The sequence below is a fragment of the Mastigoproctus giganteus genome, chromosome 4 (genome assembly GCF_048544385.1).
Source record: "Mastigoproctus giganteus isolate SK-2022 chromosome 4, ASM4854438v1, whole genome shotgun sequence".
NCBI classification, from domain to species: domain Eukaryota; kingdom Metazoa; phylum Arthropoda; class Arachnida; order Uropygi; family Thelyphonidae; genus Mastigoproctus; species Mastigoproctus giganteus.
The window spans coordinates 114,071,854-114,088,276 of NC_143578.1; the positions used below are offsets into that span (position 1 = coordinate 114,071,854).

At 37.2% G+C, this 16,423-nt stretch overlaps 1 protein-coding gene across 2 annotated transcripts in view; it reads left to right on the forward strand.

Moving 5' to 3' along the window:
- LOC150087002 (latrophilin Cirl-like) overlaps positions 1 to 16,423 on the forward strand; it is a 180,819-nt gene that overhangs the window by 145,124 nt on the left and 19,272 nt on the right. For both annotated transcript variants that reach the window (XM_090372894.1, XM_090372895.1), the window contains exons 7-11: positions 3,557 to 3,660; positions 6,529 to 6,720; positions 11,792 to 11,975; positions 12,844 to 12,975; positions 15,137 to 15,327. In XM_090372894.1, coding sequence (XP_090229020.1) covers positions 3,557 to 3,660; positions 6,529 to 6,720; positions 11,792 to 11,975; positions 12,844 to 12,975; positions 15,137 to 15,327 — 803 coding nt within the window. The remainder of the gene's footprint in view (positions 1 to 3,556; positions 3,661 to 6,528; positions 6,721 to 11,791; positions 11,976 to 12,843; positions 12,976 to 15,136; positions 15,328 to 16,423) is intronic.

Below are 16,423 nucleotides of genomic sequence, written 5' to 3' on the forward strand. Positions count from 1 at the left end.
ATTTCTGTAGAGATAGGGCAGTTTACAAAGAGAATGTGATTTAATTCACTTCTCTGCATTTATGACAATTGATTCATGTTCCAAATCTTTCATTAACTACACATAAATAATATTTTGGCAAAATTCTTTTGTAATTTGCAACGTGCAGTCAAAGAAGCCCACTCCGAAATTTTGTAACTCAGCCAATCAGCAGAGAACATCTCTGATTATTACTTTTCCATATGCCCCAAATAGCTGATCTTATTTGAATTCAGCATTTTGAAATTAAACTGTTTCTTTGCTATGAAGAAAGAAGCCAGCCAGACAGCGAAATTTAATATCCAGCTAACTTCATTGTGATCTAAGAGGACGAACGGGTGAGGAGTAGTAGTACAGTTTTAATAAATTACCCGTCTTTCATCTTGAACGTCAATTTTAGCAAAATTATTTTCGGGCAGTAGATTGCCAATAAATTGCCCTTCTTAACTCTAATAGTTTATGCTTCCGATATTGGAAAAATGTGAAATATTTTTACTCATTTCAATACATTCCTCGCAAACTACATCCGGAATAAACGAACGATTAAGCTAATGAAAGAAGTGGGGCTAATTAATTTCTTAATGAACCGAAGATAATGAGAAAAGAAATGAAAAATCAAAAGCAAATCATTACCTATGAAGAAAACCGAACGATTTTTGGCACATTAAGTAAGAATACCCAAAGAGGGTATAAATAAAAAGAATATTCTACCATTGTCCTCTTAACGTCTTCCTTTTTGTGCTCTAAAGGCTGGTTGGTTTGTCTGTTTGTAGAGAATAATAGTGGAGTACCCGGAGGACACCACTAAGACTCAATTTCTAATTCCAATGGCAGATGGAATTGTGAAGTCTCAAAAGAGAATCTTCTGCCATAAGTGTGAATTATAGGGTACTCAGTCTCATAGAATTAAATGTGCAAAGTTGTTTACAACCTTTCTGGGTGAAACTTAAAATTACGTTGTGGCCCAATTCGATTGCCATAATTTACTGTTAAAACTTGTCTTTGTTCATAATAATAACGCAAACACCATCTGTCCACTTCGCCCATTTTCAATTACGCAAAGAGTTCATCCGCTGGAATTCTAGAAATCCAAGATAATAATCAGCGCGTTTATTTTTGTTGAAGCATTTCGCGTCCTAATGATTCTCATATGAATTTACGTGGTCGCTCTGGCCGGTAATTGCGTATTCTGACTCCATCAATGCGTAGCCTCGAGGTATTCCCAGACACACGTACCAAATAAATTATCTTAACGGGCCAATAAAGGGATCCTGATATTACTGAGCATTGGGTTAAGGAAAATGAAAGGCCGAAAATATATCCAGGACAGGTTATTTCACGTGACAGCTATTTCCAGACCCGTTCTTTATATTTTGCAGGGGCCACTGATGTGAAAAGTTATGGTAGCAAACAGCCGTAACACGTTTAGGGCGAATCTTTGAATCTATTTATAGATTCATAGTCGAGTTAGACTTGGGATTTCGTTGTTTGGAAAATTGTAATTCCCTTTTCTCTTTTTAAGTAATAATTAGACCAAGATTTAGGGAATTTTCTGTTGCTCTCGATCCATGAGTCTTCTTAACTAAATTCTGTCCTCAGATTAAGATACTTCAACCATCCTTGAATATACTTGTATGTTTTTGCACGATCTCACGCTGGAGTTTTGGATGTACAAAGACAAATGATACATCATTTGAAAGGTATGACGTTAACCAGAATTATATAAATTGTTTTTATTGCACACTAAGGAGTTTACAACTAACCATTGTATCAATTGATATTGTTATTAACCAAAATTATGGTCAGGTGAGTTCGAACCACGGTCAACTCAAATCCGTATAATACAACAATCCCGTTTTGACCACTTGACTACATTGCGAAATCCAGGAGGACACCAGTATCTTCCTCTGAGGCCAGCATAATCTGCTCTCGCGGTTGCAGTTCTTTCTCAGTGTAGAAAAGACCTTGGTTCGAGTCCCGTAAATACGGAAGTTATTTTCCTTTACGCCTTACCGAAGTTAGTCGATCTCGGAGGGCGGTGGAACGATGTTTCATCTTCTAAAATATGAAAGCTGAAATGTTAAACGCGGATTATTAAATCGGTTTGAAACGAATCTAATTTTTTGTCATAAGAATTTAAAAATCTCGAAAAGTAGGTTTGGAAATCTGTTGAAAGATATAAAATCGGATGACCAACAAAATTTTTAAACTGAATCCAAGAAATGTCTTCACTTTCTCATTGCGAGTCCCCTTTTTTTGACAATTTACCTGCTGAACGATTCCTCCTTTATTACCATGTATTTTTGATGCACAACAATATTTAAAAAGATGGCGCTTGGTTACTAAATAAAAGAAAATTTCTTTAAAAAATTGGACGTAACGATTCTAGCCTTCACGATATGTGTACGTTTAACTGCAAAAATCCGATATCAGTAGCTTGATCCTCTATTGTAATACACACACACACACATGCATCCAACTGACCTTGCCTTAAAGGCAAAAGATAGAGAAATCTGTAGTGAACTTTCCTGTATTACTAGAAGTGATGTGAAGAAAACACGAGGTTTCATTTATTAATAATTTAACGCATTTTCTCTATTGATACATAAAAATAACAAGCTTTGTTTGTCTTCGAGTTAAAGTCAAGATTTATGACTTAAAACTTATATGGAGAAAGTAAAATAAAAAAAATAAAAACTGCTACCAAAGTCGATCAGTTCAAAGAAGCGGAATTTATCTGTTACATCAAGAACATCCGACGACTATTGGGAAAAAACCGCTGCTTTATTGACAACAGATGAATCTTGTTAATCTGCATTCTTAAGGGTACCAAATATCACTAAAACCGTGGCGCACTGCGGTTTCCCGTGTTGTATTTCGACGGCGAAATTGATTTTTAAATTCGATATCGCTACTCCATTTGAATGACGCCATCCAACATACATCACAGCAAAATGCATTTCTCCAACTTAGTTCTCTAGTATTCACTGCAGTAAAGAGACTTCGGTGATCTTAGTTCGAGATTAACTATTCTTATAAGTACTGTTATAAGAATGATTGTTGGAGTTAAACCTCGGTTCGAGATTAACTATTCTTATAAATACTGTTGTAAGAATGATTGTTGGAGTTAAGCCTCGGATCGAGATTAACTATTGTTATAAATAATATTATAAGAATGATTGTTGTAGGAGTTAAGGCTCTTTGATATAATTTTAATATTAGAGTTTAATTATTTAAATTTAATTTTATAATTTAATTATATTTATAGTTTTATTTTAATTTTTGTTCATTTTAAATTGAATTTAGACTTAAATGTTTAAAATAAAAAATATATAATTTAGATTTATTTAAATAAATATTAAATATTAAAGATAATTTAAAACTATTCTAAAATTTTTAAATCAGTGTTTAAGTTTAAAAAATATTAATTTAATGTTTATATTAGTATCATAAAAATTTAAATTTTATATTGCTATTTAATTACGATTGTTATTAACTCTAATTATTATTTTTTTCCGTGTTTTTTTTTTAAAATTAGGTCGGGTAAAGTGGCATTGTGATGGCATCAGCAATCACTGGACTCCAGAAACTCCAGACTTGAGTGATTGTACATCTTTGTGGGTGGACAACATAAAGTATAGGGTAAGATGCTCATGGCACGATTGTCTTAATAATAACGGTGATAATAATGAATATCTTCGAGGCGTTATTTTTTTATTTATTAACTCTACACTTTAGGATAAAAACAAATATCGAATTTACCTTCTCTTGTGATTATTAGTTGATGACAGGATGTAATTAGGATTGATTTTAAACACTGAAATAATTATGGGGGTTTTCTCTTTACTGTCAAACGCAGTAGTTGCTTAGATCTCTTCCCTACATCCTCCCTTCAAAGTCCAACAACGGGATAATAATAAAAAAAAGTAGCCGGTTGAATATAAATTAAATTTAAAACATTAGGCGTCCTGCAGCTACATTTCATTCTTATAAAGAAAGATTCTGACGGTTTCCAAATCCATTCTTTTTTTTTTGCATCAAGACCGGAAGCGACAATAGTAAAATGGATAACCTCATTGATATCCCAGGCGATGGATAAAGTATCTAATTTTGCTTTTGCACAGGTCATCACGAGCGATGATGGCGGTTTTTGAAAATTGAATGAGAGCGCTTATGTCGTCCAATTTGCGAAAAATTCTAGAATAGATCGGAAGCAGAAATACGATATTCAAAACGATCCTGTACTGGCCAAAGTCGAAATGAGATCTGGTGCAAATCGTGTATTGTGGAAAGAAATGAGATATCGTTCGGTGAAAGAGAGAGAGAGGATGAAAAGAAAAAAAAAAAAACAGACTTCTGACGCCACTAAGACGGAAGGTGTTGTTGAAATGAGGTGATCAAGAGCGCACACGCCGAAAGTTAGTGCCAGCAGTAGGATAAACTCGCGTATGGCCTTCCGAAGACTGCGGCATCATTTCTCATTAGACAAGGCTCGCAGATGCAGAAGCTGAATGACCGCAAGCTTCCGTCTTTGATTTGTCTCCGCCAAATAAACAACCGACAAACAATGAGAGGATGCGCGTTGCTGGGAACAGCTTCTTCGTATTGCATCCTGGAAGATTGTTCTGATTGCTCAGTGTTAGTTTTCTAGAGGGAGAAAAATAAGAAAACAGAAATGAGGCCCTTCCTGTGTACTGCCGTTATCGGAAAAAAGCCACGTGCATTTCAGCAACCTCCCCTCCCCCCCTTTCCCCCATCCGCATCTCCTTCAAACATTATCGTCTCCAGAAATTCTGTTACTTGTTATCTGCGGCCTCCTTCGTCTTAGTGTAACGTAACTTATTACAGGGCCGCATCTCGTGTTTCTCCACTGGATGTTTGCCGGTTATTTTTAGTCGGATGCTGCAAAAGGAATACGCAGTAACTGTATTAGGGATTCGGACTACCTTGGATGCCGTTGTAAATGCCATTACGGCTTACCAGAGGACGAGAAATATAATCTGCTTTACCCCATCGTTCTGTTTTGTCTTCATTTCTTCGTCCGCAATGAGGGAAGAAACGGATCAACGTGAAATCTAATCTTAACCTATTTGAAATTTCAACCCAGTAAACAAGAGTGAATTTTCTCGTCATCTGGAAGAAAACTTAAAAAGAACTGGGATGTGAGTGTCGAGTGAATTCTCCTGATCTGGAAATAAACTGCTTGCTGTTGGCTATGCAATCGGTCCTCCTGCATTCCACTTTAATGAGATTTAGGCAATATGAGTTATGGGGGAAGGAAGGATGGATGGATGGATGGGGGTTGGGAGGGGAGAAGAAAATAAGAGGTGCGGGAATTGGTTATACGCAGTTAAGAGGGCGCACGTGCGGCAATCGAATCTTCTTGAAGGCAGGAAAGCGATTTTGTAACCTGTTCGAAATATGTTGTTCTGCAAAAGGCGAATTTCTTGAGATTCGGTTATTTTGAAACTGCGTCGCGGTCATGTGATCCGATGTTAGAAATTTCTGTCGATTCGAACAAACAAAATCGCATTAGTGTCGGTATAAAAATCGTAAATCTGTTTATTTATTTACTTCACGCAATAATTATTACGATATATTTGTTCCAGCAATTTCAAACTGCGTGCAAGTTGGTATAAATGAAAATAATCTTTGACATTTTTCCACAAGTGGGAAAAATATTCAAAGTTCTTAACAGTTTTCATTACAAATTGCTGTTAAGCAAGATTAAAGGATGAAATTTACAAGATCATATTCAAAACTGGTGTTTTATGTTGACCTGCAGTTTAATAAAGGGCTTCTAATCTAGCGAATGGATAGAAAGCAATTACTAAAAGTATTGGGTTGCAGTTGCTGAAAAAAACCCGTTAAATATTTTTCTGATTTTTCCAGAAACTCTCGTCTTAGGGGAGCTAAAGTTTCAAACGTAGCTTCCTCCAATGTCACTGCAGGACACCAGATAGAAAACTTTAAAAAGTTTAGTTTTGAATATCCACCACCAGAATATATATAGAATCATTCGTAGTTTTTTAAGAATGTTTTTAAAGTCAGGAATAGTAATTCATATCGATCACAGTTTGGTCTATAAGATATAGCACGCGTATCTTACACGCGAAAATCCGAGCTAGTTTGTTAAACAAATTTCTTACACTTTTATCCTAAATGGTATCACAGTAGCTTAGTTAAAGTCACCATTTGGAAAAGATCAGAAATTCGATTCTTATAGCAGACCAAAAGAATTTTCGATAAAAGCTTTTATCATTCGGGCTGTAGTTGGCCTGTTTGAAGAAGAGGTGTAGAGTTTTCTCACAGAAACTTGAGCTTTTGCTCGCACATAACATACAGTTGCAGACATTATACAATCCATTTTCTTCCCGGAATTTGCAGGACCTTGGATAGAAAGCTTCTTTTTTGAGTGGTGGTATGGTATTTTATGGGCAAGTCCATTATTGACTAAAATTTCATGTATATGAATTAAAATATTTCTCAGATGAACATTTCTATTTATAGATCGCTCGTGGAGATTCTGTAGTCAACCTTGCTGCTGAATTGGCTACCATCACTCGCACGAAGCCATTGTACGGTGGAGATATCCTACAGACGACCGACGTTCTCCACAGACTGATCTCCAAAATGGCTGAAAGAGTTCATGACATTGCCGAAGAAAAACAGAGGCAGCATCTTTTACAGGAGTTGACCGAGGTAGAGCCCACATTGTATATCTGTTAACAGTCTAGTTTTATGAACTGGGAAGAATGCGATTACATTTCAAGATCGGATTTTTTCCAATAGAATATTTAAAATTTGTATTAAACTAAACTGTTTTAAAATTTAGATTTAATGAAATTGCAACTTCGCCATGGTAAAGTATAAGTGCTCTTATTTTTAGAGAACGTTCTTGACCGTGTTTTGGCTAACCGCACCACGCCTATGACCTGCACACTGACGTCCATCTTCCTATTGTTCAACTTTTCGAATGTGCGTTCACCACTTGAAGTACACAATCGACAGACCTATTCAACCTTGGAATAGAAAATGAGGGAAGGCAGAGAACGACGTAATTGATTCATCGTTCCCGTAAAACCAGAAGGGCTACAAAAGAAACCCATGGCTATCGATCGGAGACGAAGCCAAACACAGCACGAGATATGGCACGTGTGTTTGCTGTAGACCATTAGTGGTGTTTGCTGAAAAGCAATATCACTTAATTTTTGGTGTGTACGAGGATCGCCAACCCTCTGTGGACACTAGGTAGACAGATTAGTAGCAACACCCACTGGTGTCGCCATGGCAGTTTACTCGGGAGAGTGGTCTGTCGCTCTACTCATTAGTTTGACATCGCGTGCATCGTCAGAACCATCCCTGGATATGGTAATGACCAAACAACGAATATAATTAAAAGCTGACGTTGAGCTTTCTTTGGATGAAGGGGGCGTAACTTGTGGGCGAACCACAATCCTAACAACGTTATCAAAATGCTAGAGTGAAAGATGAAACATAAAACTATTAAAAGATAGAGAGAGTTTGCGAATAACTGACATGTTTCTAGTGTATTGATTCTACAGGTGTCTTAGAAACAAATCTCCCTCCCCCTTTCACCAATTATTTCGGATTTCCATCAGAGGATACTTCGGATACGTATTTAAGAAAACACCAATTTTGACCAAAATTTGCATATATTTTAAAGTCCCAATCTAGAAAATCGTAATTTGTAATATCCAGTATCTTTTATATACTAATGCACTTGGTTACTTCGGTTATCTTTCAGAAATTGCTTCCAGATTTAACCAGAATTAATCTGTTTCAGTATACAATGTCTCTTGGATTTTTCCAAGAGACATTCAAAGATATCTGCAATACTATAAATAAATAAATAAATAAATAAATATAATCTTTATTGTGTACAAAGGATGTATACAATTTACCCTTCACGGCAGGAATGCCAGGGGCTTCACATTGGCTGGTGTACAAAGGCCTTGAGGACGGGGCCCACATCGAAGTTCGGGTTCATCCCCCAGGGCCAACAATATAATACGTTTCAGTTAAATTATTCACAATATTCATAAAAATGTTATACAGTATTTTTGACATTATATACAATATTATACAGACATCCTTTTTAAATTTATTATACTGCGACATTATTGTGCAGTTTTCCTGGTTGAGTTTAGGTCATCAAGGATCTCCCTCCGGTATTTGCGGTCCTTGACAAATTTGTAGAGGTCGCCTTCGATTGCTTGGACTATGATAAGCATCTGCTTGGGGAGAAAGCGGTCGCTAAGGGCTAGTCTGTTATGGTTGGCTATAAGGGTTGGAGCTGATCTCAGTCCGGGTTGAGGGATCCTCCAGCTGCACAGTTCCCATATGTTTGGCTCCGAGATTATTCCAGTGGTCATTTTGACAGTTAGGGTGAGGCGTCTTTCCATTATAAGATTTGGCAGTCGGGCAAAGTTCAGTGCGGTTGCCATCGCAGTTGTTCTTTGCTGGGGTGGACGATGATGTTTATGTGTGACCCAACGAAGGAGCCAGTATTCGGAGGAGTACACACGCTTGATATTCGTGGGGGCTGCAGATGCCCATATTTCTGAGGCGTATAACACGACGGAGTATACAGAGGTGTATACGTACCGCCGAGTCACATCCAGATCCTTAACGTGAAGTAGTTGCTGTTTGGTAATCCACCGCATCTTGGAGAATTTTGTTATGAGCTTGTCAATGTGGGGCTTGAAGGTCAGTTTGCAATCGAAAACTACTCCCGAGTCTGTATGTGTATTTACCACTGGAAGGAGAATGCCATTTAGAGAAACTTGGACTTCAGTGGGTTGGTGCTTCAACGAAAAGACAATTTGGGCTGATTTTGCAGGATTAATAAGTAGTCCAAATTGATGGAGATAGGATTCTAAGTCGTGTAGCTTTCGATTGATCTTTTCATTAATTTTTGAGATATGTTCGCCCGGGTTAATCTGGGTGTGTAGGTTAATATCGTCAGCATAGCAGATTATGTCTTCTCTCTCTTGAACAAACGGAATAATGACTGCAATAAATAATGCTCCGGAGAGGACTCCGCCTTGGGGAACTCCTGCAGTGATTTTTCTTGAGATTATATCGTGATCCGCTGTAAGAACAATGATTCTGTCTGATAGCAGGGTTGTGATAAACCACAACAAGTCACCTTTTATATGGAAGTAATTTTGTAGGAGGTGAACGAGTGAGGGAATGCTGATCGAAGGCAGCTTCCAGGTCGACATACGTAACGGCAAGTTCTGCTTTAGCTTCTAGTGCACTGAGAATGGTGCTGGTTATGGAAGTTAAATTGGTGACTGTGGATCTTCCGGGAATGGCATAGTGAATTTGTGGGGGTTTGTGAGGCATTTATTTATTTATTTTTTTATTTATTTATAAACAATTCTTCTCGAATGGACCCGACCCAGTTTTTCCTTATGAGCGCATTATTCAAAAAGGAAGTTTAGCAAAATATCAGTTGAATAGGCTGACAAAATCTTCCACTAATGTTGACGGAACTCGCTGGATATTATCAATTACTGGAAATGTACCGTAATGCCACTGAAAGATGCGATCGTGTTTATGCCTTCGACGGCCGTGTTGGGTCACTAATCCTAGCAGGTGCCTTTCGATAATCGTTGATACCAACGATATGTTCGCTAGTTGGAAACAATTAGCAGCTAATTAATTTCCTTGTATTGCTGACCATTGGTGCAGTTGGCTACTCTGTAGCCAAAGCTGTATGATAACGGGTTATGAACTTTGTTCTTCGCTAGTTGATCACGCGTTGCTATCCTATATCGTGTCTGGAATTGTTTCTGGGCTGTTGGAACCGTTTGCAAATTGCCGTCTGTGTCTGATGGTTTAAATTTAAACCTTAACGGAATTTCATGGAGATTTAATTAGAAGATTTTCATTCCACGAAGGAAAAAACCAAACTTAGAGATGTTTCTTTTGTTTTTAGTTGTCTTAGGCAGTCATTAACATCAGTGCCACGAGGTGCTTTAACTCTCAACGTAATTGGTGTTATATACTTTTCTTGATTTTTGAATAGTTAATTAGGAGTTGGGAGATGAAAAGGTCTCGTTCTGACACTTTATTTGCACTCTTCCGAAGACCACGTGAAAGAACTTTGTGTAGAGACGGAGGTTTCGTTTTGTGAGTGTTGTAACAGAAAAATGGTTCAGAAACATTTCAGAATGGATAGAGTGGCCAGTGTTGACTTTAAGTCAATATCCAAAGCACGAAATGGTATTATGGAACCAAATAGAATCCAACTTCAACAAAAAGTTGAAGGAACAACTTTTTGTTCAACAATCTCTGCTAGCAAACAATCTCTCTTTGCTATCAACAATCTCTGCTAGCAAAGTTCCTGTATACCAACGACAAAGCTGTCCTGGTAGTATGTCTGCACTGACCAGAGAACTTTATATCATATCTGACTGTACGACCATCCCCAGGTTTTTTTTTTTTTTTTCATTTTTTACTACCCTGAGCGCAGTACAACACAGTTGGTACATTAATATGGACCAACTGTGTTATACTACACTAATACTGCTACCCATACGCAGCATCTTTCATTTGTCAATGTTAAACCTCAACTGAATTTCTCAATTTACTTGCCTAATTGTTTAGATATTATTGCAGTACCTTATCCTGATTAGTGTCGTTAACCACCTGCCAACCTGTATCATCTGCAAACTTAGACATTGAGCCTGTTATACCTTCATCAATATTATTAATAAATATATAAAACAACAATGGGCCCAGCACTGAATCCTGGGGGAACTCCGCTTATAACATTACTCCATGAAGAGCACTGTCCATCAATAACCACTCCTTCTCTTCTCCCAATCAACCGTCATTTTATCCAAAGCTGTAACTTGCTCTTAATGCCACACTGTTCCAATTTGCACAGCAGTATTTTATAAACAGAAATATCAAATGTTTTCAAATCCAAATATATGATATCAAAATTATTTTTTGCATCCAGTTAGACTATGTTATTGCATCATAGTATTCATTCAGATCGGTCAGACAAAGTAAGGTAAAGGTAAACTGCCATTGCCAACCCACTGTAGGATGGAAGCTTTCTCAACGATTCATGTTGAAGGAAAAGATCTTCAATCAGACAAGATCTTTCCTTCATAAATCCATGCTATGATTACAGTATAATTTCATTCCTGTCTAGATGGTGCTGCATTGCTTCTTTAACCAGAGACTCCATTATTTGCTCTACAAGAGAGATTAAACTAACAGGTCTGTAATTTCTCATGTCACCTTTGGGCAGTATGGGCGGTATGGCCTTTCGCTATTGAAATAATATCTGCAGACCATTCTTTTTCTCTTAGTATTCAAATATTTTTGGTACCAAGGCATATTTTAGTATTAGTGCATTTTATAAGTGGTTGTTCATAATGAATTAATGTGAAATAACACGAATAACACTCATTAATGTGAATAAACTATGCGTACTAGTTGCACAGAGGAAACAGTATTCTGTCCTGTACAGTTATTAGCAGCTTTCATCATGATCAGGCCTGACAGGATTCAAGATGAAATCCAGAATGTCTGCAATTATTAATTGCAGACATTCTGGGGTTTAACTTACTTATTCTAATATTTTATGTTATTCATATTTTGCTTTAATATCTGACGTTAATACATTTGAAGAAATTTTTAATATTTAAAAATTATATTAAAATTTTTATTTAGAGACATTTTCAGCTCTTTCAATTTCTTGACTATTTTTGTTTATTGTTTCTTTTAGTCAGTTTTGGAGGTTAGCAATAACCTGTTAGAAGATTTCCAGCATCTTTCGTGGCAAGATCTTCCACCTCCTCAACAGAAAAGAGCAGCTTCTGGTTTGATGAGGAGTATAGAAAGGAGTGGCTGGTTGCTTGCCGAGTCCCATCACAAACGGTATACCTTGAGGGCATCCCAGAGCAATATTTGTAAGTGTCCTCTAGTGCTTTACTAAATTAACAATCGCACTTTAAAAACAAAGACAGTTTATCAATATATTCAATGTCATGATTCTCGAATTTAATGGTTAATATTCTATGGAGGGATGTGGAGGGATACTGGATTTTGACTCGACATCTTAGCTATTCAAACCTTTCCACTCATATTCAAATAATGCTTCTTACTCTTCGTTAGTTTAACAAACTTTTGAGTTTGGGTAAAAACACAAATGTATAGCTTTGACTAGAACAACAGTGACGTCTACCGGGAATTCATCGAACCTATTAATTTAGTGGGTAGCAAATTGGTACGCTGATGAGGCAAATGTAAGCCCTAATATTATTCTGAAGGGGGATCTGATGAAAGTGATTAATGGTGCTTGTTAGCTAAGTAGTGTGGTGTGCAATACCGGAGTTTACCACTCTGTACTGCTAATGAGTTCAGAGACAAATTCACGTAAAGTCATCACGCACTGAAGATCTTTTGCAATAGAGTTTTCGCAGTGTAAGATTATGTTGCCCAAATTGTGTCAGTGCCTTGAAAACTCGTTTGCTAAATACTAATAGACTACTCGCACACAGATTGCGGTAGCTTCCCCTATTTGATGACGGCTGTTAGAATGTCGCTGTACCCTTGTAAAGAGGTGGTAATGATGCTTTATAATCAGCTTTCGTGTTCCTTACGTTCATCTACGAGGTCCAACTCGTAGGGAATTAATAATTTTCTCTGTTTAGCAATGAAGGCCATTCCATTTTGGAACAGGAGTGTTCTTAGTCTTATTAATTAATCCCTTAGTAATCCGGTAGCCTGTAAATTGCTTACAGTCACGCGGTACTGCATATTCCTGTCTATTTTCAGTGCTCTCCGTCAAGGTCATGGAGTCCTGGGATGCGGGGAATCTTATGGTGCCAGCAGAAACGGATCGCTCCTGGTGGAGGACGGAAGATTGTCTTTTGCTGCCTTCCAGGGATCTGCCCACTTCTAAGCAAGGTAAATAAATCTTTTTTTTTCCCGAAGATATACAGGTATGGCCAGGGGATTAACATAATACATGAATTACTGGCAGGAGCGAGAATTCACATTGAGATATCCAGGATCCCGATACGTCAAGGGTATCAGAATTAGCGTATCTTATGTTAAAAATATTCTGAATGAGTTAGAAAAATGAAAACAATAAATTACAAGTTCAAATGAACATTAAGGTACGTTTAGGGCAGTATCTGTTCTCAATTGTCAATGCAAATTCAATAATTTAGACAATGACAAAACCTTTTTTATTAGTAATGATTTTACAAAGGTCCCCAACATGGACTGCGCGATCTTCAACATTTCCCCAGGAAGAATCTATTTTTGTGTAGTCTCTCTCTTTTATTGGCTAAGGAAGAAGCCACGAGAAGGGTATAGAGTGGAACTCCCTAGTGAACAGTTTCTCGTGGATCAGGAGCTGATATACATCCTATGAATATTGACAGTAGCAGTGAGTTTTCTCTCAGAGATTGAGCTTTGGAGTCTTGGAATGTTTAAGGGCTGCATTAGGGCTGTTGTACTTATAATAGGTGAGAAACTGTTTATTAGACGCCTACCTGAACAGCCAGTATTCTGAAGGGATCAACTTTTAAAGGATTTTGGGGCTTGTAGAAGCAAATGTTCCTGATCCATACAGAGGCTGAGCAGATAACCGTTGTGAGGTACTTCCTGGCGGTGTTGTAATTAAAGTGCAATAAAAAGTCTATTAATAAAGAAAAGTTATTAATTTCTTTTATTCTAACGCCTCTCGCCACCTTATATAATGTTTCGTGAACTCAACAGGAAGTGCAGCTTCACTTCCTGTAGGCCTTTTTTAAGGAATTTCTTCTGTCGATTTTGATCCACTTTTTTCCCATACGAATCTAACTAGTCACTCAATAATAGGTCCATTATTTCATTTTCGGATTGATTCACCTACTTTTGCACCATTTCCTTTGTGCGCTTACAATTTGTTCATGAGGTTGTTTATTTGCAACCTTATGGACGAACAACAGACATGACATTCGCCAATGTTGCTGTTTCACAGATTGTGGCGATAATCCAGACAAGAATGTCTGCAACTTGACCCTATTTTCCTGCTATAAATAGCTTACATTAAGCGTTATCACAATGTTGTATCTGTAATTAGAATGTTTAACCTTTGCTGAATGGTCCTTGTAACAGCAATCACTTCTTAGCCTCAATGAGTTCTGATTACTGGTTTGAATGTAATCAATACGCAATGTAAATCATTCTGTAAGAACGAATTCATCCTACAATTACTGCCATTCTCTTTTAACTGTGTAAATTACTCAGAAGCCATCGGGTGGACTAGTTCCGAAATGAAATTACAATTCAAGGCACGATAAAATTTAGATTTTGGTTAGGATATCCCTAAATTTCTTGTGAATGCTTTGATAATTAGAACGTACTGAGTAATTAGATGAATTAATGAATATTTTCAATGCCTCCCAGTGATACATTTATTTATCTAATGAACCTTTGAAATAATTTGGAGGCTAGTAGGGTTTCCTCCAAATCGAAAGCGGGGAAATTCTGAATGATGTCCAGACCAATTAAAAATGTGCTACAATAGAAAAAGTACATTTTTATTGGAGTACTCAAACAAAATACAACGTAGCTACAAACCTCAGTAAATTAGACATCATGTTTATTCCAATATTCATGTAGGGTCCAATAAATCCTTATCGTGGATGAGCACCTTCATACTCCGACTTGGTGAAAACATATTATGTTGTCACCAAGTCGGAGTATGAATATTTTTATTTCTGGACCACGTCCTTTAGATCAATGTTTTTTAACCTTGATTTAAAGGTTCGAAGTTCGAAGGAAAATAGCAATCACGAAGTTTCTGGTAGCATGTGGTTTAAAATGGTTGTAGACTTGCAGGACGTTTTTTTCAACGTCCAAACTACTGCTGCTGCTCCAAACTTTCCGTGATCAGCAGGTATGTGTGACTATAATAAACATCACTTAAAGTACTACCAAAGCTGAACAACAAGGCTGTCATAATGGTATTTGCTGTGCACGTGGAGAGGTCCATTTATAATAATTAGTTTTCAAATTATCACGTGATCGCTGTTGGCACTAAGTCGTTTTTTTTGTTCGTGTATTTTTCATTTAGGTGTAACCCGGATAATACTGGCCACGTACGACCACCTGAAAGATTTGCTGGGAACAGAGATTCACGGACTGGACGTGCCTAACAACAATGTCACGAGGATTGTGAATTCCAGGATAATCGCTACTTCGGCAGTCGGCTACTCTATGATCAGCATGGAGGTTCCAATTACAGTGACCCTTCAGCATGTTCAGGTAAAGGTAGTCAGGTGTTCGCACCAACCTCGGCGTTCTTTAGCTCCTTGGATAACCATCTTTTTGCTTCGGTTACAAATTTCACTGAGTTTTTAACATTGAAACACGTGCGTGAGCAGCATGCAAGGCTATTTATTTATCCTCCCCCCGCTCAAAAAAAGAAGAGTATTACTAGGTTCATCCATCGCTTTAACTAGCTTGCCGCTACCAGTTATTATTACCATCATCAAGGAAATTCCCCCTCCCCAGTAATTGACAAGCCATTACGAATGTTGGAGATTATTATGAATGTTGGCTACCATAGTTATTAGATCTATTACTTTAAAAAGAGGACTCACTTAAGTGAAATCTAGAGTTTCTTGTGACTTCTGTATTTTGCTTAAATTGAAGCATGTTTGTGATTGATGAGAATTTGACTAAGAACCGAAAAATAAAAAAAAAAGCCATGTTTTCCTTTCCCCCTAAGGGTGATTTTGGCAACAGGCTTCAATATTAGATCATCTTAACTGGAATTATAAATTACCAGTGTTGTATTTATTTATTTATTCAGTTGGAGATTGGATGTTCTTGGCCTTGTTAGTTCTTAATTCTGGACTTGCCACACTTCGGTTTCATTTGGAGTAGAATCCAGCCATTCTTTTTTAATTCTATTTCAAAGTACTCCAGGTGCTTTTTATCATTAAACAAAAAAGAAAAAAAGTCGTATCTATAACAGAACCAACAAATAATAATCTCAACTTATTCTGATAGGGTGTACGATATCACCTTCTGTAGGATCTTATAATTCTTATTCGGTAAAGACCAAAATTACACGTCGATGGTACTGCGCATGTCCAGCTATCTAACCTTATCTCTCAGCCTTTCTTCAAAGTCGGCCAGACAGGCCAATTTGGATTTAATATTTCATCGGAGCACGTTGTTACATCTGTGGTAAATTATTGCCTATCGTCCTCTTATCCACACTTGCAATATCTTGTCCCCAGATGGCACTGTGTAACATTTTATCATCGCTTGTCAGCATTCTTAGCTTCATAAATTTTCTTGCGAATTTCTTGCGAAAACCAACTTAAATTGCGTCTCTATTTGAAAACATCGC